Here is a 20,907-nt window from a genome sequence, read left to right as displayed (position 1 = left end):
AAATGCACCATCAGTTTTCATAGGAACTCAAGAAAACTGAATCTCAGTTTTAAACAAGATACGTTAAAAAAACACCAAGGACCAAATACTATTTTTTCAAATAAAAATAAGGCCCAGATTTAAATGGACAAAAGCAAAGGAATTCAGAGATTAAAAAGACATCGTCAATTTAAAATTGAGATATGAAGGTGGTTTCAGGTACAGTCCCTGGCTCTAAGTGTCCCTGTTAAATTCTGTGGTTTTACAATCAGATTTCTTATGTTTAAAAATGTTTTTGTCTCCCCCATAGCTGTGGGAGAGACCCACACAAACACCAGGCAAAACCGACTAGAGGGGAAATGGAGAAAGCACCAATACGCTATCGAATGTGTTAACAATCTGGGAGGAAAAAAAATTATTCCTCTCTTTAGTGTCTTTCAAGTTATAGTGCTCTTAGATGTTACTTGTAGCAACAGAAGGAAAAACTAAACCAAACCCACAATTCAGAGGGTAGATTGATTTAAGTAAATGGTGTCACTTTCATACAATTTTAGTATTACAGTAGTCTAAGACTAGTATGACCATATGCACTGTACCATATGTCTAAGATATCTAGGCACAATGGGAAATTTAAGGACAGCATGGCAACATTATCTTTGACATTCCTTGTTTTTGTGGGTTTATGTCAGACTCAATTACTACAACTGCTTCAGATTTTGACAGGATTTTGCACCTTTAGCATAGTAGACAGTAACATGAAGGGTATCCTTCCAGATGGAATACCAAATTAATGTAGAGCAATACATGGGTAGCTGCTTCCTAGTGCAAAAATCCCCTCTGGTAATTCAAATTATGCCTGTGAATTATATTCAACTCACGTGAAGAGCTGCTCCAGTAATGCTTTGAGGATCAGTTACTACAGGGGTCATTTGAAGACAGAGAGAGAGGAGAATCAGATCTATTTTTAAAATACAGTATATTTTTAATGAGTGGGTTGTAGTGTTCCATTTTGGGGTTCTGGTGACACTTAAGCTGCACTCTTCGATTGACAGAGTTACCAGAATCCCTTCAATGAAGTTACAGTCCCTATAACTCATAGCTACCTGCTAGTCAGCCTATAGAAATTACAGCTAAAAGTGAACAGATCTGTGAAGATGTAAATCATAGAATACAAAAAGCCACATTTAAATCACTGACATTTCGTACACTGCATGTATAGTAAACAGTATGGAACAAAATGCATATGTAGAAACAGGAGGAGTAGGCTAGTGCAAATGCAATTTAACAGCTTTTCAGATCAAAATTTCAGCTTTTTTTCAGACAGCCATGTAAGTGCTGTCATCCATATTTCCTCTGTAAAGATTAATTTATTTGCAAGATTCAACCATTTAAGCTGTATCTGAAACTCAGAATATTTGAACATCACTAACTCAAAAGTGGACAAATTTTGCAAACAAAGAAAGCATCTGGATAGAGGGCTTGTAACCAGTTTCATGAATTTCAAATCACTGGAATTAAAGACAAATGACCAAGTTACAGCAGCTTTTTTGAAACGTCATCTTATACGTGTATATGGAGAAGATAAACTATAGCCATGTCAGAAACTAACAGTGTCCAATAAAGTAAAGCAGTTATGGTGTCAAGGAAACGCTTTCCTCCCTCTGGTCCACCCAGAACACTGCAGCACTGTTTCAAACACCCTTAAATCCCTCTTTTCTGCTGTACACAATTCAGCTTTTCCTCTACACCTCTAAGGGTATGTCTACACTACGAAATTAGGTCAATTTACTAGAAGTCGATTTTTTAGAAATCGATTTGATTCAGTCGATTCTGTGTGTCCCCACTAAGTGCATTAAGTCAGCGGAGTGCATCCACAGTACCAAGGCTAGCGTCGACTTTCAGGGTGTTGCACTGTGGTAGCTATCCCACAGTTGCCGCTGTCTCCGCCACCCATTGGAATTCTGGGTTGAGCTCCCAATGTCTGATGGGGCAAAAACATTGTAGTGGATGGTTCTGGGTACATGTCGTCTGGCCCCCCTCCCTCCGTGAAAGCAATGGCAAAAAATTGTTTCTCGCCTTTTTTCCTGGGTTACCCGTGCAGACAACATACCACAGCAAGCATGGAGCCCACTCAGCTCACTATCACCGTATGTCTCCTGGGTGCTGCTGGCAGACGCAGTACTGCAGTGCTACACAGCAGCATCCCCTTGCCTTGCCTTGCGGACGGCAGACGGTACAATATGACTGTTAACTGTAGTCATCGTTCCATGAGTGCTCCTGGCTGACCTCGGTTAGGTTGGTCGGGGGCGCCTGGGCAGACATGGGTGCTCCTGGCTGGCCTCAGTGAGGTCGGTCGGGGGCGCCTGGGCAGACATGGGTGCTCCTGGCTGTCCTTGGTGAGGTCGGTTGGGGGCGCCTGGACAAAAATGGGAATGACTCCAGGTCATTCTCTTCTTTAAGTTTCGTCTAATGGAGACTCAGTCCTGCCTGGAATATCATGCCAGCTGGAGGCTTCTGCCTCAGGCTGCTCTCCCAGTCGCCAGCACCGCGCGGTCGCACCTACCCCAGTCTACCCTTTGCTCCCATGGCTCATGAAGCCTGGACAGTAGTAAGGAGCAGTTCAACTATAGGCTAAGCAAGTGTATAATGGTGGTAGAATGTGCCTTTGGACGTTTAAAAGCTCGCTGGTGCAGTTTACTGACTCGGTTAGACCTCAGCAAAACCAATATTCCCATTGTTATTACTGCTTGCTGAGTGCTCCACAATATCTGTGACAGTAAGGGGGAGACATTTATGGCGGGGTGGGAGGTTGAGGCAAATCGCCTGGTCACTGATTACACGCAGCCAGACGTCAGGGCGCTTAGAAGAGCGCAGCAGTGCGCGCTGTGCATCAGAGAAGCTTTGAAAAGCAGTTTCATGACTGGACAGGCTATGGTGTGAAAGTTCTGTTTGTTTCTCCTTGATGAAAACCCACCCCCTTGGCTCACTCTACTTCCCTGTAAGCCAACCGCCTTCCCCTCCCCCCTTTGATCTTCGCTTGCAGAGGCAACAAAGTCATTGTTGTTTCAAATTCATCCATTCTTTATTAATTCGTCACTCAAATGGGGGGATAACTGCCAAGGTAACCTGGGGGCGTGGGGGAGGAGGGAAGCACAGGGGTGGGGCAGTTGTAGGGCATGCCCTAGAATGGCATGTAGATCATCATAGAAGCGGCATGCCTGGGGCTCTGACCCGGAGTGGCCATTTGCCTCTCTGGTTCTTTGGTAGGCTTGCCTGAGCTCCTTAAGTTTCACACGAAACTGTTGCGGGTCCCGGTTATAACCTCGGTCCTTCATGCCCTTGGAAATTTTTTCAAATATTCTGGCATTTTGTCTTTTGGAACGGAGTTTGGATAGCACGGATTTGTCTTCCCATACAGCGATCAGATCCAGTACCTCCCGTTCAGTTCATGCTGGAGCTCTTTTGCGATTCTGGGACTCCATGGTCACTTGTGCTGATGAGCTCTGCATGGTCACCTGTGCTGATCAGCTCGCCACATTGGCCAAACAGGAAACTTGCTAACACCTGAAGACAAAGCTCTTTATGGCTTCAAAACGTGTGTTTTATAAACTGGTTGGCATAATAAAAGTTATTCTTGCCAAATTTTAGCCAAAGTAGAAATGGAAACCTATGTGGAGGAGGTAGCAACAAAAACAAATCCATGAACATTTAAAGCAGATTCCAAAATATGCCTCACAGACACTGAGAAGTAAACATATGGAGAACATCCTGAATTTATGATGGAAGAGTGGTCTCAAATTAGCTGTTTTATTTTGATCTGAGCACGAAGAGAGTATCAGAGAACTGATGATCCCTTATAAGCAAGCAATTCATTTTTAAATGAAGCACTGAATATTGGGGGGGGAGGGAAGGAGGAAAGGGGGACAGAAGGAGTGGAGAGAAAGTGGGGGATGTTAAATGAAATTTTCTGCATTCCATGAGAAATTGCAGATATCAGATTCACCATTCAAAGCATTCTGATTTTTCCAACATTAATTATATCAAATGTAAACTTAACATTTTTAAACGTCTGTAATAAATTAATTCTCTGGATAACTACTATAACACCGATGGATCTCAGCAATTTCATTCACTCAACCCAGAAAGGCAGTTTTGATTTATTTTTAAAATGTGTTTCTGAAACTAGAGAAATGTGACCAAGGGACTGAAAATGGGAGATGAAATTTCTTGCTTCTATGCAGAAGATGGTATCTGGTCCAGGTCAGTAGTGACTGAAAGTCATTACTGTAACAGGTGTGGCCTACAGTAAGTTGGAGTGAGTTTGTGCTCTCAATTCAGATCAGAGTGGAAACTGCCTGCATCACAGAAGCTACTATCGCAATTGGCTTCCAAGTTGGCAGTCTCCACATAAGCATTAAGGAATAAAACAGTCATGGGGATGAAACACAGCTCAATCACTCCTGCAGAAGGATCCAGAAGGTCAACATTGAGACAAGTTTTGTGAACCGTGGTCTTCGGTTCTGAGAAATTCAACATCTTCCACGAGCACTGAAAATCTCAAATAAAATACATCTGGTAGGACATTTAGGTTCCAATTCAACAAACTTATCTAAGAATGTGCTCTGCTGGATGAAGGCCATTGGCAGCAGAGAGGCTTTGTAAATAGATATCCAAAAGTTAAGTGTGAGCAAAGAGCTCATTATTTTAAATTGTGTTTATTAATCAGCTAAATACTTACAATATTCAATAGCCAGACAACTTCAAGTGCCGTATGTACAATCATAAAATGACTTGAAAATGTTCTGCCACGAATCTCAAACATTAGAGATGGTGAAAACAAATTTACACTGAAGTGTGAGCGTTATATATTCTGATCTATTACTTTTCAAAAGGTTTACTTTAAAATAGATATTACTTTAAAATAGATATCTGCAATGATGTATAGGAACATGACTTTTTATTTACATTAAAAAACATTTACAATTTAACACATACTTTCTACTAATGATTGGCAGTGCATAATATGGTTTGTGATGTCATGTAACACAACCAGAAATACAGGTTCTATAGTTTTTGTGATTAAACTACCCATTACATAGCAAACAAACCCTTGTATATTTCTTATGGATGAGCGCTTCAGTAGTTAAATTCCACTGAAATTATTTGAAGTGTTCAAGTTTTAAAAATAATTAACTTATCAGTATCTCTCATCAGGCCAGGGTAGGTAAGCAGCTGCTTTCAGAACTAATGCCAGTGTTGTTCCTTGCTTGGTAAGTTGATGGTCCCATTCAATCAGGCTGACAGTTTCTCCTCTCCTTGAAAGTGAACCATCGGCTTCCAATGTTAACGCACCTTCTACCCACATGATAATTGATAAATTTCTAGGGTCACAGCTCATTGTTTCTATGGCCCAGAGTGATTTTTAAAGTACGACACAAAATCTATTGACATTTGGATGAAACTGTAAATGGATATAATAGCTTATTCTACTAATCATCTCTTAGAACACAGTAAAATCATTTGTATTTAGTATTAAAGTACTAGTCAACTATGAGCACTATTTAAAAAAAATCCTCCGTGCAATGTTATGTGATTTTTTTCCCTTTGATGACAAGAAGCATAGTCCCCTAACAAGAATTTTTACATTTAAATTATTCTCTAGAAAATGATTCTGAATTTGGGGCAAATACTTTAGAATGCAAGGTAAAAGCACGCAATTTTTTTTCCACTGTGGTAGCCAACTAGTCACTTGTTGACCTGAAAATGCTGTCTCTAAATTTAGGCATCCAATCCAATTATACAAAAGAGAAAAGCAATCGAGACAGTATAATCGGACACTAAATTTAGCCAAACTATGTGCAAGAACCTCTGCAAATACACACACAATTTAAAGGAGCAGCAATGTCAGATATGGCCCCAAATATGTCTGACTTTACCATCCTTATAATCTAATAAATATTAGTATTCATTTTAATATTTTAAATATCCCTGCTTTTATGGACTGACTTTATGAATCTTAACCAGATAAGTAATTCTAACTCATGCAAATAGCTCCACTGAGGTCAATTACACTACTTACACACATAAGGACTGCAGGAAGAGCTCGCTACAATCTACATATCAATGAGAAATTAAAGTAAGGAAAAAACCCATGGTTTTTTAGAACCCTAAAATAGATTTGTACAGAATAAAGTAAGGGAATACAAGTTAATGGAAGAGTCCTGTTTCCACAGCTGTTCTCAAATCACTTACTCTTTTGTATTAAAATAGATAAATAAACAAAGCGTAATCATGCTGACTGTTCTTCATACATTATAAAACATGTTTACATTTTACAATGGCCCTTTAAATTTGACTCTGTGGGTCATAGCAGAATTTAGTAACATTATTGATAATTTTCAATTGTGTAATAGCTAGGAATGTTTGGATATTAAACCACTTTTAACAGTCTCAACCACGCAGTGACCAATCCCATGAAGTGCTGAGCACCTTAACTGCCACTTGACTCATTGGGTTGGGCCCAGAGCAAGTAATAAATACCTCTTAGCATATGTCCAATTCATTTTAATTCAGGAACAGAAGAGCTAAAACCTTCATGCATAAGTGAGATGCAGAAAAAGACATTTGTTTTCCTGATTAATATTTCTCAACGCAGAACATGATACACTAAATGTTATACAAAACCTTGTATGGTGTTTATAGCTTCAAAACTTTTTTGTCATCGATAATGTCGATAAATTGCATGTCTCTTAAATTGCAATACATATCACTAGATAACGTCTTCAGCAACCACAGTGTCAAAAATTTGATAGCAAACTTGTTGTTCCATTCCATCTTTGACAGTATAAGACCTGATGAAGCATTCCAACCATGGCAAGTCATCTACAAATCAAAAACAAATTACACATTTTGATAGTATTTCCAGCTTTTATAAGAAAAGTGGAACTTTAACACATAATTCATCTGACTAAAACTAAAAATGGATTTAGAAGTTTCTTATGCACAGAAGGGGTTGATTAGTCTCCACTGAGAAACGCTTCTCCTCTCTGCTGGTAGAGAGAGCCACCTGGGAGGAGGAGGCAGCAGAGTGGGACTTGTATCATTATTCTCCCTCTGTTCTCACCAAAGGTTTTTACTTGGAGAAGATAATGCAGCCTAGGGATATATCTTCTATTCCATGGAACACCCACTGCACTGGGTGGGAGAAGGTCCCCAGGGACAAGGGTGCCTGGGTGCTTTGGACTTGCACTGTGAGGAAACAGGCTCCTAAGGGCCAGAGCTATGGCAAAGACAAACAGTTCTGTGCAGACAGTCCAGTGGAAGCTTCCACTTTGGGCCCCCAGATGAAATGCTCAGAGGAACTCTGTGATGGGATCTTCACGGAGATTTCCTTACCCTGAGTCACTTTCCACAGGGATTTCCTGCAGGAAAGGATACTCCAACTTTGTATGTGTATTCAGTGGAAGAATCCGGCCTAAAGTGAGGGGCTCAGACTGAATTCTCTATTAATTGTCACTATGCTTCTGTTACATTTTAAATAAAGGTGTTTTGGTTAACTTCCATATGAATGTGAATTACACATCTAGCTCTGCCTGGACATGCATGTATACATATAAAACTAAATCTATGCCAGCATGAGAGATCAGCTGCACACCCTCATTACCATTGTAGGGACTGAATTATTACTTCTGTTTCCAAAGGCCCTTCTTTTAAAAAGGACAAACCAAACATATTACACTAAACAAAAGTAAGTAACAATTTCCTTACAATTCTATAGTATTGAATTTGGTCTGTGTTCTCATCATATTTATAATAAATAAATGGTGAATTCAACATAACTTTACATATATAGTAGAAGATTACAAAAAGCTGACCTAGTTTTGTTCCTGGAGGACAAAGTATATTCATGATCATTTCCATCTTCTCCTGAAGAAGACTACTGGTAAGGACTTCGGAGGCAGGAATCTGGAAAAACTTTTCCTGAGGAAAGTGGAAGGGTTTGAGGAGAAAAGACGACAAAAATAAATCAGGTGTCATTAGTTAGTGTCATTTTAGCAGGCTCTTGAATCTTATGAAGAGACTAAAATGACAAAAGGGAGCAATATATTCAGTTCAGTGTTTTTAAAATAATCCAGATACAGCTAGAAACAAACCAGAGCATGCATGAGTAGGGTATTAACCCTGAGACATGTAGTATGGTCAATGACTTAGACTACCAAAAAAGTGCATTAATGCCTTACTAATACACATACTGCATGAAGATAAATCCATTAAAGATCATGAGGTACTCAAACACTATTAGAGCTGAGTGAATAATAGATTTTTCAATTGGCAGGGGGCTGAACCGAAAAATGTGAAAAAACAAATTGGTTTGATTCAAACTGAAATTCAGTTTTTCTTTTTTCCCCCCTGTTTTGAATCAATTGAAATGTTTTAGATTGACACGAAATGATTACTTTTTTCATTTTTTGTGTTGATTCAGTCAGCTTTGGATGTTTTTCACCATTTTGCGTGGGTTTCTTTTAATTGGACAAAATTTAAAAATGGAACATCATTTCACAATGAAAAGTCAAAACAATATTTCAAAATTTTCTAAATAAAACATTTTGAAACAAAGTCAAAACAATGTTTTAAAATGGTTGACATGAAACATTTTGACTTTTTGAAAAAACATTTTTCATTTTTTTTTAGGCAAAACTTTTTGACAAATTAGTCACAAAATTGTGAATAGTTTCAGAGACCCCAAAATGAATTTTTTTTGTGTATGGAAAAAATAACACCACCCCTCCATTGCCCAGCTCTAGATACTACAGTTATGGGGGTCATATAAGTACAATAGACAGACAGACAGAAATTACAGACAGGATTGTGCCATCCTTATTTAAATTCAACCTTACCACTCAAATAGTCCATTGCTATTAATGGAAATCTTGAGGAGTAAGATATCACTAAACAGGAGGATGGGTGTCGGAATCTGAACCTATGCAAGTAGAACTCTCGTTTTGAATTTCATTCTTCAGTATGAAAAGAGACATGGGTGGGTTTTACACAATTTATCTTCCCACTATAAAAAGTAGCCCAAGTAGATGATGAAATAAAACAGTAGGGGAACTGTATAATGCCTATTCCCAACAATTTTCACTACAGCATAATTATTTTAACATAACTTTGACCAGACTTTCATTTTGTTCCTCTTTCCCCCACATTTCTTGGCCAATCTCGACTCTCTCTCCCTGGAGCCCAGCTGACCCGTCACCTAGCAAAATGGGTTCCTTTCTGGTCGACCTCTAGATGGCACTATAATATAACTGTTAAATAACAACTGTTTATGGCAAAAGAGACACATTTTCAACTCACACTTTAATTTTTCCTGACTCTTCTCCCCAGCTCCTTTTACTTAGACTATCAGGTTAAGAAAATGAACTGGGAGCGTTACTATATAAATCTGACTGGAAGATAGTTTAAAGTTACACTTCAAAGCAACCCAGCTTCTTCTCAAGCACTCCTGGAGCACCTTAGTCTGGGCAGAAGAAAGTGGCAGTTTCCTTTTGAAGTGCAGGTTACACTTCAAAAGAAAACTGCCTTTTCCCCCTGCAACTCAGTTGTAGCAGTCAGCAGCTCCCCCAGATTAGTTTCTCAATTTAAAAGAACAGCTTTCAAAGAAGGGGAGAGGGGCAGTGGAAAGGAAAAAAGAGAAGAAAGTGGGGATTGCTGGGCTTCAGCTTCCTTTGCAGCTAAAGGCCTTCATATTTTAAGAGAAGAGCCTTTTAACCTGTTATACAGAACGTGTTAAAGAAAAGAAAAGAGAAAACATTTCCCCCTTATTGTCACTTGACACAGTGGGTAAAAATATACGTATATATTAATTTGTATGTATTTGAGGTCAGGCTGTCCTAAGCTGTGAAACACAGGGACCAAAAAGCCCAACTGGCTTTAGATAATTCCAAAGCTGCAGTGTAATATATTACAAATGTAATGTTATATTAGATTAGTATTATCAGCATCTATTCATCTTATCAAAGCCCTCATACTTCTTAACATTTACATTCCTACCTGAAATTATCAGCAGGTATGCAACAACCAAAAGGACAACTATATAAATGAAACATGAAGACCCAGCTACTCAAAATCTAGGACATGCAGAGTACTCACAACTAATTTAACTTTGCCATCATGAATGTATGAAATAGGATCTTCCATTACTTCCACAAAGTTATACATCTATTACATATGCATATGAAAAATAATACTTCACATTTACATAGCACTTTAGAATCATTTAGTTAATCCCTCACATTCCCATGGGCAGGCCAATATTATTTCTATTTTAGAAAATTGGGAAAGGGAGACATGTAATTTAAGCAAAGTGTGTAAAGTCACAAAGAGTGAATGTATAATCTTATGTTAAATGTGGAGACCAAGTGTCTAGGTACGGCAAACAATAATCTTTCTGGGGGCAGGGACTAACATTTATTTGGAGGTTAGCTAAATACAACCTAGAAGGCACTAGTCAGTCCATGACAAGCAAGAGCCCATATTACCCAGACCTTTAGATCAAAAAACTAGATTTAGAGAATGGACAGCTATATGGCTTTGGTTGGAATCTATCCAGTAAGGAAACAGAATTGTCAGAGTAGTCATAAAATCCTGAGCTAACCCGCACAAAAAGTCATTCTCAATGACTCTCAATCATCACATCAAAAGCAATCAGACAGGGTGTTTTAACACCATGACAGAGAGAAACTCAGCCAGCTCAGGCAGGGACTTTGTGGAAACACAGAGTGCTGAATACCCCTGTGACATATTGTACTTCAAAATTGCATCTTGTACCCCCCATATTCACCACTTGTGCATGGTTATGATATTTTGTACAAAGAATGCCCTGTAAGGTATCCTATGAAAACTCATGATTTGCTGAAACTCATTGTTCTGTCAAAATATGTATATCATCATTGTATATGGAGTTATGAGATTTTGCTACATGGTTGTTACTGAAATATGTTGAGAGTCTAGGCGATGCCGATAGCAAGCTCTTCAATGGCAACAAAGGGGCTAACCCACACCCAGATGTGTGTTAAGCAACCCTCACTAGCCGTTGACCAGCAGGGGAATTGCAAACAAGAGATTTACAATTCAATAAGAGACAATTGCTCAAGCTCTACACAATGGGGATTGCTTAACTCAGTGACTCAGCAAGGTATCAGGACAGGTGATGCTTGACACCATGTTTGAGTCAGTATTTTTCCAGGAATATGAACTGAGCATATAAAATAAGGGACAGTGGTATCAAGAGTCTGCCTCTTTCCGCCCCACCTACTCTGAAGGCAACAAGACTTTGGCAGAAAAGACTCCGAACTGGGAAATTGGTTCCAGGCTGAGCAGGGAATTCAGCCTGTGTATTAAGAACTGTGAACTGCTTGCAACTCCAGAGTAGGGTGAGAAAAACTGCTTGATTCAACTCTTGCTTAGTTTGATAAAGTTTATGATTTAAACTTAAATTTTACCTTTTATTTCTTATGTAACCAACTCTGACCTCTATGCCTACCACTTATTATCGCTTAAAATCTATCTTTTTGTAGTTAATAAACTTATTTTAATCTTTTATCTTTATCAGTGAGTTTGTCTAAAGAACTTGGGGAATCCGCTCAGATTACAAAGGCTGGGGCACGTCCACTATCCTTTGAAGGAGTGGTGAATTAATTAATGAGCTTACAATGCTCAAGACCTTCTTGATCAGTGCAAGACGGTACATTTCTGGGGTGCAAGGCTGGGGCTGGAGGGAATTTGCTGGCGTCTCCCTGTGTATAGTTCATGACAGGCTGTGAGATCCTGCATGTAACTTTGGGTGTGCCTTCATATGCTAATGGCTGTGTGAGAGCAAAGCCAGAAGGGGCTGCTAGTCACTAGCAGAGCAGTGTAAGAGTACCATGATCCAGAGAGTTAAAGGGAACACAGCAGTTCCACAGTCCAGGTTGTGTCCTGGTGTGTGTGTGTGGGGGGGGTCACATCCCCCACTCCAGTTCCTCTCTTCAGTCCATTTTAAGACTTGAACACACATTTTTCTCCCATTTTACCTTTTATCTGATATTGACCTAAACAGCATTTTCACCAGTGGATAGTGCTAATAATTTGTACATTCATTATAATAGTTTGTTTTAAGACACTGGATATGACAAAGAGAATGCACAAATTCATATACACATGCAAACATCTTTGAGACCATACTTAACAAGAACCATCATCCTTTTACTCTCTGTTTACTTACATAGTCAAAGAGGTATGCATCCAGTGCTCCTGTGCCATCATCAAGTGTAAACTTCATAACAAAGACATACTGGAGTGGCTCAATACCTAAAACTAGTGTGGGAAAAATATTTTGCTTTAGGTACTGAATATTCAAGACAAAATTATCACAACACAAGGTAATTGAAATGACTTGCTTTTAATTATGTGACTTATTGTACGATTATAATTTTAAAATATAATCAGATACTTGGACAGGTGGAGGTTGTGGATTTATAATTAGAGCTGTGCGAATAACAGATTTTGCAATTCAACACTGAACCGAAAACTAAACAACAAAATCTTTTCAGGTTGACCTGAAACAAAACATTTCTGAGGGTTTTTTTAAGCAAACAATGGAAATGTTTCATTCAACCTAAAACCAGACATTTTGTTTTGATTTCAAGGTTTTTATATTTATATAAAATTGAGGGAAATTCCAAAACAAAATGCATTTCTGAAATGAAAAGTTGTTTTTTTCGTCTCTCTCCTCCCACCAATACAAAAAATTAACCAAAATCTACTTGAATTTGCTAATTATTTTGGTTGAAGCAAATCTGCATTTTTTCAGTGAAACATGTATTTTCACTAAAAATTTCACATAGCTCTATATATAGGATTCATGACAATGTTATTATACACTAAGTGAAAACATTTTGTGTTGCAGGTAAAATGAGATGCTCAGAAAGACTGATGTATAGAGTGCCACTTTAGAATGGAAATTCAGTTTTGCTCAAGAGTTTAGAAAAATACAGAAAATGCTCTAAAGCAGTGGTTCTCAAAGCCGGTCCGCCGCTTGTTCAGGGAAAGCTGCTGGCGGGCCGGGCTGGTTTGTTTACCTGCCGCGTTCGCAGATTTGGCCGATCGCGGCCAGTTCACCGCTCCGGGCCAATGGGGGATGCGGGAAGCAGCAGGGATGTGCTGGCCGCCCTTCCCGCAGCCCCCATTAGCCCGGAGCGGCAAACCGCGGCCAGTGGGCGCTGCGATCGGCCGAACCTATGAACATGGCAGGTAAACAAACCGGCCTGGCCCGGCCTACCAGGGGCTTTCCCTGAACAAGCGGCGGACCGACTTTGAGAACCACTGCTCTAAAGTACCTCTTTTCTCTTTAGTAAAAATGTTGCAAATGTTTGCATACATCCTAACTTCTGACTATGTGGTAGGATCTCTTTCTGCCTGATCTTCCACTGAAATCAGTGAGAGTTTTCCTTTGGTTCAATGATAACAGGATCGTGTTCTAAACTAACATACGGCAATATATTTGGTGAAATATATTATCTATGGGAAAACAATTTATTCCATATGATGTAGTTAAAATTTCTGGGCAAGTTCTACTCAAATAAAAAAGCAGCCTGACTGGTACTCTGAAATTAACTAAAACCATCTGTGAAAATTCAATGGCTAGGTACAGTCTCCCACTGATATTAACTATGTCATCTGTCAAACAAAAAAGATTCAAAACTATGTACATAATGTATATAATTATTGCAACTACTTACCAATCATACTCTCTCCTGGCTATCTTTAATTACGAGTCTGTGTATGGTTTATATTTTGAATACTGCTTGAGATTCCTAGTAGGGTTCTGCAGGGGGCCTGTCCAAGGTCTGGTCCTATTTAATATTTTCATTAATGACTTTAATAATGGAGTGAAAAGTGTGCTTGTAAAATCTGTGGATGACACTAAACTGGGAGGGGTTGCTAGCACTTTGGAGGGCAGAACTGGAATTCAAAATGACCTTGACAAATTGGAAAATTGGTCTGAAATCAACAAGATGAAATTCAGCAAAAGACAAGTGGAAAGTACTACACTTGGGAATGAAAAACCAAAGGCACAACTACAAAACAGGGAATAACTGGCTAAGGAGTAGCACTGCAGAAATATGGGGGTTAAAGTGGAGTCTGGATCTGGGGGTTTAAGTGAATCACAAACTGAATATGAGTCAACGTGATGCAATTGTGAAAAAGGCTAATATTTTGGGGTGTATAAACAGGAATATCATATGTAGTAAGACATGAGAGGTAATTGTCCTGCTCCACTTGGCACTGGTGAAGACTCAACTGGAGTACTGAGTCCAGTTCTGGGTGCCACACTTTAAGAAATATGTGGCACTGGAGAGTCCAGAAACAAAAATGATAAAATGTTTAGAAAACCTGACATATGAGGAAAGGTTAAAAAAAATGGGCATGTTAATTTTGAGAAGAGAATACTGAGGAGGGACCTGGTAACAGTCTTCAACTATGCTAAGGGCTGTTACAAAGAGGATGGTGATCAACTGTTCTCCAGATCCACTGAAGACAGGACAAGAAGTAATGAGCTTCCTCTGCAGAAAAGGAAATTTAGCTTAGATATTACAAAAAAAATTGCACTGGAATAAGCTTCCAAGGAAAGTTAAAGAATCCCTGTTATTGGAGGTTTTTAAGAACAGGTTAGACAAACACTTGTCAGGGATGGTCTAGGTTTAGTTGGTCCTGCCTCAGCACAGAGGGCTGGACTAGATAACCTCTCGAGGTTCCTTCCAGTCATACATTTCTATTATTCTGATTCTATGCGCAAATGATTTATAATCAGTTAAAACTAGAAATATATTCACATATTTTATCAATTTGTTTTTAAAAGTAAGTAAAAAATAACTGCTTGCAATATATGTTTGAAATTATGTGAGAATAGACATCTCTACAGAAACACTGTTGAAGTTTCTTCCAAGAAAAAGGTGGATGACCTGTTTACATATCACTTATTCAGTTTCTCCTGATGATTCCAGACTAGGTCACTTTCAGGAAATTTTGTTTAGTAAGAGTTTAGACTCCATTAAAAGGAGTCCACAATTGTAAAATAGGGAAGACTTTGCACTTTGGACTCGTAAGAGCCCATAGATATTTGAATATAAACAACTGATGCTTCTTAACACACTTCTTGCCTTATGAACCTTCATATTTTTCATGTGAACCTTCATATTTTTCAAATGAACTCAGAAATTCTTATGGAAATATTAGTTATATATTATATGCATTACTCTTGTATTACAGACATTTATATATCTTCCCATTTTATATCTGTGCTATCTTAAATTAAACAATTCCGGGAAAAAAATTTAAATAGTTGATCAAGTATTTACCTATAAAAAAAGAAATGTACTCCATGGTACTTTGGGTAGTCCTACACTGTTTATGCTGCCATGATCCAACCACTCAGTGACTAAAATGTCAGGGCAGTACATTCTGAAAGCAAAGGGTTCAATCTAACCAAACCAAAGCTATTTATTTGGCCAAACAAAATTGGTTTTCATGCAGTAGCCACATTGGTATGTTGCTGAATTATGCTGTGAGGAATTACAAATCTCCCAACCACTGCTTTTATTTAATTTGTTGGAAAGCTTTCATTTAATGAATTTAGTTTTTTTTATTTGGGGGGGGGAAAGTACATTTCTAATGAACACAATTTGATACTGTAAATTATGTGTTAGCTTACATTTATTAATACAGAATAAACATGAGAGGATATTTGTGAGACACATCATGCTTCTGCAGTAGTTCGTATTCTTTAATAAAATCAGTCAGACTTAGATACTGCTTGAGATTGCAAATCCTTATTAGGATGTGAACTGATTTAAAATAATTAAATTTAGAAACAGTTCAAACCGTTATCTTCTTTACCCATTGTATTTCCCAGGGCTCTATTTTCTTTCCATCAGTTGATGAGACTACCTAAAGCAACACAAGGAATAGATAGGGAGATTTTCAAAAGCAGAAAGGAGAATTAGGGGCTCAAACCCTTTTGACTTGGGCGATTAACTCTTCACCAATTCCCTGGGTTATGTAGTAGGCTAGTGTTTATGTCCTCTAATGGTAGTGTTTACAAAAGATACAAACCTTACTATCACTCACAGCTAAGGAAGAGTCACATTTGGCTCAAGTGGAAGACTTGTGAATGGTACAAATTTTATTCCTGATGCTACATATTTGTGTATAGCTCACAATAGACATCTATAAGTATGTAACCAAAGATTCGTTACACCTGCACTATCTTAATTGTTAAAAATGCCACCTAGTGCAGAATAAACACTAAACAATGATCTCACATTCTGACAGGTAAAAAGTTTTTCAGTTCGTCTTTAATATAATATTTTAAAAAGATAATCATATATTTAACTTCAGCCCACAAAATGCAAATACATATATTTGCATATCCATAGGATATATAAAGATCTAAGCAAAAGTGTAATCCATTCAGTGAGACAATTTGTATCTACCTTAAGAATCAAGGCACAATCTATTTCAGGTCATAATGATATTAGCTAACCTCGTGCTATTTCAGTTGGCTCCCACGATGGTTCTTCTTCTGCGAGGGAACTGAGACTCTGGATAGTCTTCTGATTTGAACACTGTTTGCACCTGACATTTAAAATAAAATGCTGACAGTGTACAGACTTCAAGGTGATGAACTATTCGCGTTTTCATTCTGCGCCAAACAAGTTTACAGGTCTGTCGCATCTTACGCTGGTGTTACATTCCGCAGTCAGCTCGTAAAGCGAAAATTGTGTATAGTCAAAATTACATTGAGTGTAATGGCAGGCGGAATCACCCGCACTACAGCTACAGTATTAAAATTGTTATTTTTCTCTTTCTGTTTTTGCCGACCACATAAAGCTGAAATTGTGCATGTTAAATGCGCGTAAGATGTGACAAACCTGTATTCAAATAAAGTTACTCAGTGGGGATGCAAACCGCCTCCACTATGAAAAGATCCACAGTTGACAAATCAGATTTTTTAAGGCGGAGAAGCTTCATTCAACATCTAAAGTACTAAACCACATTAATGCTCCTTATGGATCACCAGCTACAAAAAGTAAGTTATTTTGACCCATGAAAGAGCCTAATTGAATAACAAAGGCTAACTGTACACCAATACCAACTGAGCACATATTCGTACATTAGCACTTTTTGTGGTTTAACAATACATACAAAGTGCCATTTTGTAAGAGCAGTAATAAATCTGAAACTCTACTATGTATTAAAAACACAATAGGATTATACGATTATTAGTATAGGAATTTGTCTTAACCTGTGCCTAAAATATTGTAATTATAAATTATTAAAAGAACCTCTTCTTTTTATTCCTGGAGTACTAATGTATCATCATCAAACTTTTACAGGATGTAAGACAGCAACTAAAATTCTGTAAGTGGATAAAAATATCTTACGTTGAGAGATGTCCATATAAAGTTGTTTACTTTTGCCCCAAGAAACAAAGTTACGGTAGCATTATTCTGCCCTCAAAATAAGCTTCTGTGCTAATATGTTACATTTGTAACATAAAATTGACATTTATTATCTTTAAAATTAGCTTTAAAAGCAAATTTGTCATGTAGAATCAGTGGACCTAATTCTGCTCCCACTTACACTGGTGTGAAGCCGATATCAATAAAGTCACTCCAGTTTTACCGTGGAGTAAATTATAGCAGAATTTGGTTTAATACGTTGCAGGAAAATAATTCATACCTTTTAAATATGTTACATAGAATATGTGGCATTCAAAGTTAGGACAACTACACGGGCAATAAGATAATACCCAAACATTCTACATAGATTAAATGTAAGAACGTTAATGACAATTGCAAAGGCTGAGATTTTAAATGTACAGACGTCAGGGAATTCAAGGATAGTCCCTACACTAATCATACCTTGATGCATATTTGATATTACTGTAAAGGTCTTAACTTGTTGTGCTTTGATAAGTACACACAAGTGAGCCTTTGAAACATCATAAACCTTCAAGTTTCCTAAATGAGCTCCCAAGTTTGGAGGCCTTTGTGCCTACCATTATTCAAGGTGCTGGCTATGGGATGGGCTTCTCTTTGAGACAAACTTTGGGAGCTTTCACTACAAAAGAGAATCACAAACCTTCTGAATAAGGGAAACTATCATGTACAGGCCATCATTTGGTCTGCACAGTAGACTCAACCACCTCTGCAAGGGACACATCCATACTCATGCAAAGAGGGCAACAAGGATACAAGCTGCCATCAGGCCAAATGCAAAACTACTGCCCCTGCTCCTCTGGACCTAACTAGGTTTACTGCCTGAAGAAGATCTGAAAACCTGTCCTGGGGCAAAAAAGCTAGGGCTCTTGTCATATCTAAGGTGGCTCCTAGAAAGACTGTGTAGGAACCAGTGTGATTTTTCAATGTTTACAGTAAAACCCAAAGATTTAAAGAGGGAAAATATCTCCTGTAGGGCAGAGTTATAAGACTGGGCTCTTATGAGACAGACATCTAGGAACAAGGAAACACTTGCAGGCCCCATCTACGAAGTTGAGCTGCCAAACAGTTAGTGATCACATGGGGCATGCTGAAAGCTCAAAGGGTGGTACTTTGTACTGGTGATGACCTGTGCCCAGCAGGAACCTAAGGTATATCACCAATGCCTTAGCCTCAATGAGGCATGTAAGTAGACATCTCTTGATGGCCAAGAGCTTTTCTATTTTTTAATGCAGAAAAAACTGATAAGTTCAAATAACCATCTTTTCATACCATCAAGCAGAGGCTGTAGCACATCATTTAAAGTGCATAGGAGGGCATATATGCATACCGTTAAGCACTGACACCTCTAGCAGCCTGACCTTCCTGGCCCATGAACTCTTATACCCACCGCTTCCTAGAAGCCTTGACCCTTGAGGAAACCCTCCTACCCCTCGCTACCATGCGAAGAATTATAGGAAATTCTGTGGGCTGAGAATAAGCTTTTTTTAACCTAATGGGGTAATTAAAAAAAAAAAAAAAAAAGCTGTCAACTCCTGAAAACAGAAGTGTATAATGTAAGTTTCTTTTCTCTTAACTATAGTGGTGGAAGCATAAGTTTTATGTTCAGGCTCCGGATCAATGTCTTCTTCTTCCATACAATTTTAATTTTTGCAATTGTCATGGACAATTCTTTTCAAGAACAAACTTTAGAAGGTAAAGTTATACCTGTTTGCAATTGACATTGGAATTTAAGTTATTGAAACAAACTAACTTTCTATACATCTATTAATTGCAACCACTTCTAAACTATTAAGACTTTTTTTTTAAACCTACCCATAATGCCATATTTTCCCTTGCAAAAGGAAGGGAGCTGAAAGGTCTAGTAACTCAAGATCTTCTTTCGTTGATCTCACAGGTATAATACATTTAAATCTTCTTGAAAGTTTTCTGATTTCTTTTAGCGTCCCCCCTGTTAAAAGCAGAAAAAAAATGTTTTCTTAATTGTATTTAATGCTAAATTACTTGATTAATCTTTCTTTGCCTATTGGATATCCATTTCAGCATCTGTAATTCATCACTATATGCAGGCCAGTGTTGATGGAACTCCTTAATGTACTGCATGTGTTAAAAGTATAGGAACAACCACACAAAATTTTAAGTGACTCATCACTTCATGCAAAGACAGCAAAATGTTAACACAACCACATGTGTTACATGCGCAATCAAAGTTGTAAGTAACCATAACATATGTTTTAAATATATTTCATAACAACAATAGTAGCTAACAAGATAGCAGACCTTAAAGTAACTTTATTCGGGTTACACTTTGCTTTTTCTTTCACTACATTTCCAGCAATTTTAGTGGCTGCTATCTTGAGAACAACCAGAACTAGAATACGTTTTATTCCACTCGAAAACAGCTTGACATACCAGCTTTTAAGTGGTAGAAAACATTACATTTTAGCTAGCAATATGAGAACAAGTAGCTGTTAAAACAGCATCATAACTGAAGTGAGGGGAAAAATGCAACACAGTAGTAAACATAATAATATGATTTTAAGTACTACTTGGTAACTTACCAAAACTAGAAATGAATGCTTTATATTACTGGAGAAGCTACCTGAGTTTAGTATGGGGTGAGCAAACTTTTTGGCCTGAGGGCCACATTTGGGTATAGAAATTGTATGCTGGGCCATGAATGCTCACAAAATTGGGGGTTGGGGTGCAAGAGGGGGTGAGGGCTCTGGGGTGGGGCCAGAAATGAGGAGCTCAGGGTGTGGGAGGGGGCTCCGGACTGGGGGTGCAGGCTCTGGAGGGGGGCTGGGGATGAGGGGTTTGGGGTGCAGGAGGGTGCTCCAGGCTGGGACTGAGGAGTTTAGAGGGTGGGAGGGGGATTAGGGCAGGGGCGCGGCCATGGTTCCTGGGTTGGGAGCTGAGGGGGACAGTGCTTGGGGTTGGGGCAGCATGTGGAGCCCCCTGGCCCTGGCTGCCCCTACGCATAGGAGCCGGAGCGGGGACATGCTGCACCTTCTAGGAGCCGCACAAAGCCCCTGACCCCGCTCCCCGGCTGCGCATGGAGTGGAGCAAGAGCCCCTAACCCCACTCCCCGGCGGGAACTTGATGCGCCGTAGTTTGCCCACCAGCCACAGTTTGCCCAGCCTGGTCTAGTATCATAAGACATGCATTTTATCCCTTAGAGATACAGGGATGTCATTTCTTAACGTGATCATAGGTCCCTCAGTCACAGCAGTGCTTGTTTGATATGGTTGCTGGATTGAATCTAGAAACACTCTGACCTCAGACCAGTGTAACTGTGTTTCCTTGTAATTTCAAGAACCAGATTGATACACTTAACCCTGTAATTATTGTTAAGCACCTAATAACCACTAGTTTTTGGCTAAAT

At 38.7% G+C, this 20,907-nt stretch overlaps 1 protein-coding gene across 3 annotated transcripts in view; it reads right to left on the bottom strand.

Moving 5' to 3' along the window:
• Positions 1–4,678: 4,678 nt before the first annotated feature.
• POT1 (protection of telomeres 1) overlaps positions 4,679–20,907 on the bottom strand; it is a 160,054-nt gene continuing 143,825 nt past the window's right edge. For all 3 annotated transcript variants that reach the window (XM_054022891.1, XM_054022902.1, XM_054022897.1), the window contains 5 exons: positions 19,338–19,473; positions 16,565–16,656; positions 12,245–12,336; positions 7,854–7,959; positions 4,679–6,861 (listed from right to left, as the gene is read on the bottom strand). In XM_054022891.1, the coding sequence (XP_053878866.1) occupies positions 6,749–6,861; positions 7,854–7,959; positions 12,245–12,336; positions 16,565–16,656; positions 19,338–19,473 (539 nt within the window). In that variant the 3' untranslated portion in view covers positions 4,679–6,748. The remainder of the gene's footprint in view (positions 6,862–7,853; positions 7,960–12,244; positions 12,337–16,564; positions 16,657–19,337; positions 19,474–20,907) is intronic.

Source organism: Malaclemys terrapin, chromosome 1 (assembly GCF_027887155.1).
Source record: "Malaclemys terrapin pileata isolate rMalTer1 chromosome 1, rMalTer1.hap1, whole genome shotgun sequence".
NCBI classification, from domain to species: Eukaryota; Metazoa; Chordata; order Testudines; family Emydidae; genus Malaclemys; species Malaclemys terrapin.
Note: the sequence above shows the minus strand (reverse complement) of the source record. Positions and strands in the feature narration are given on the sequence as shown.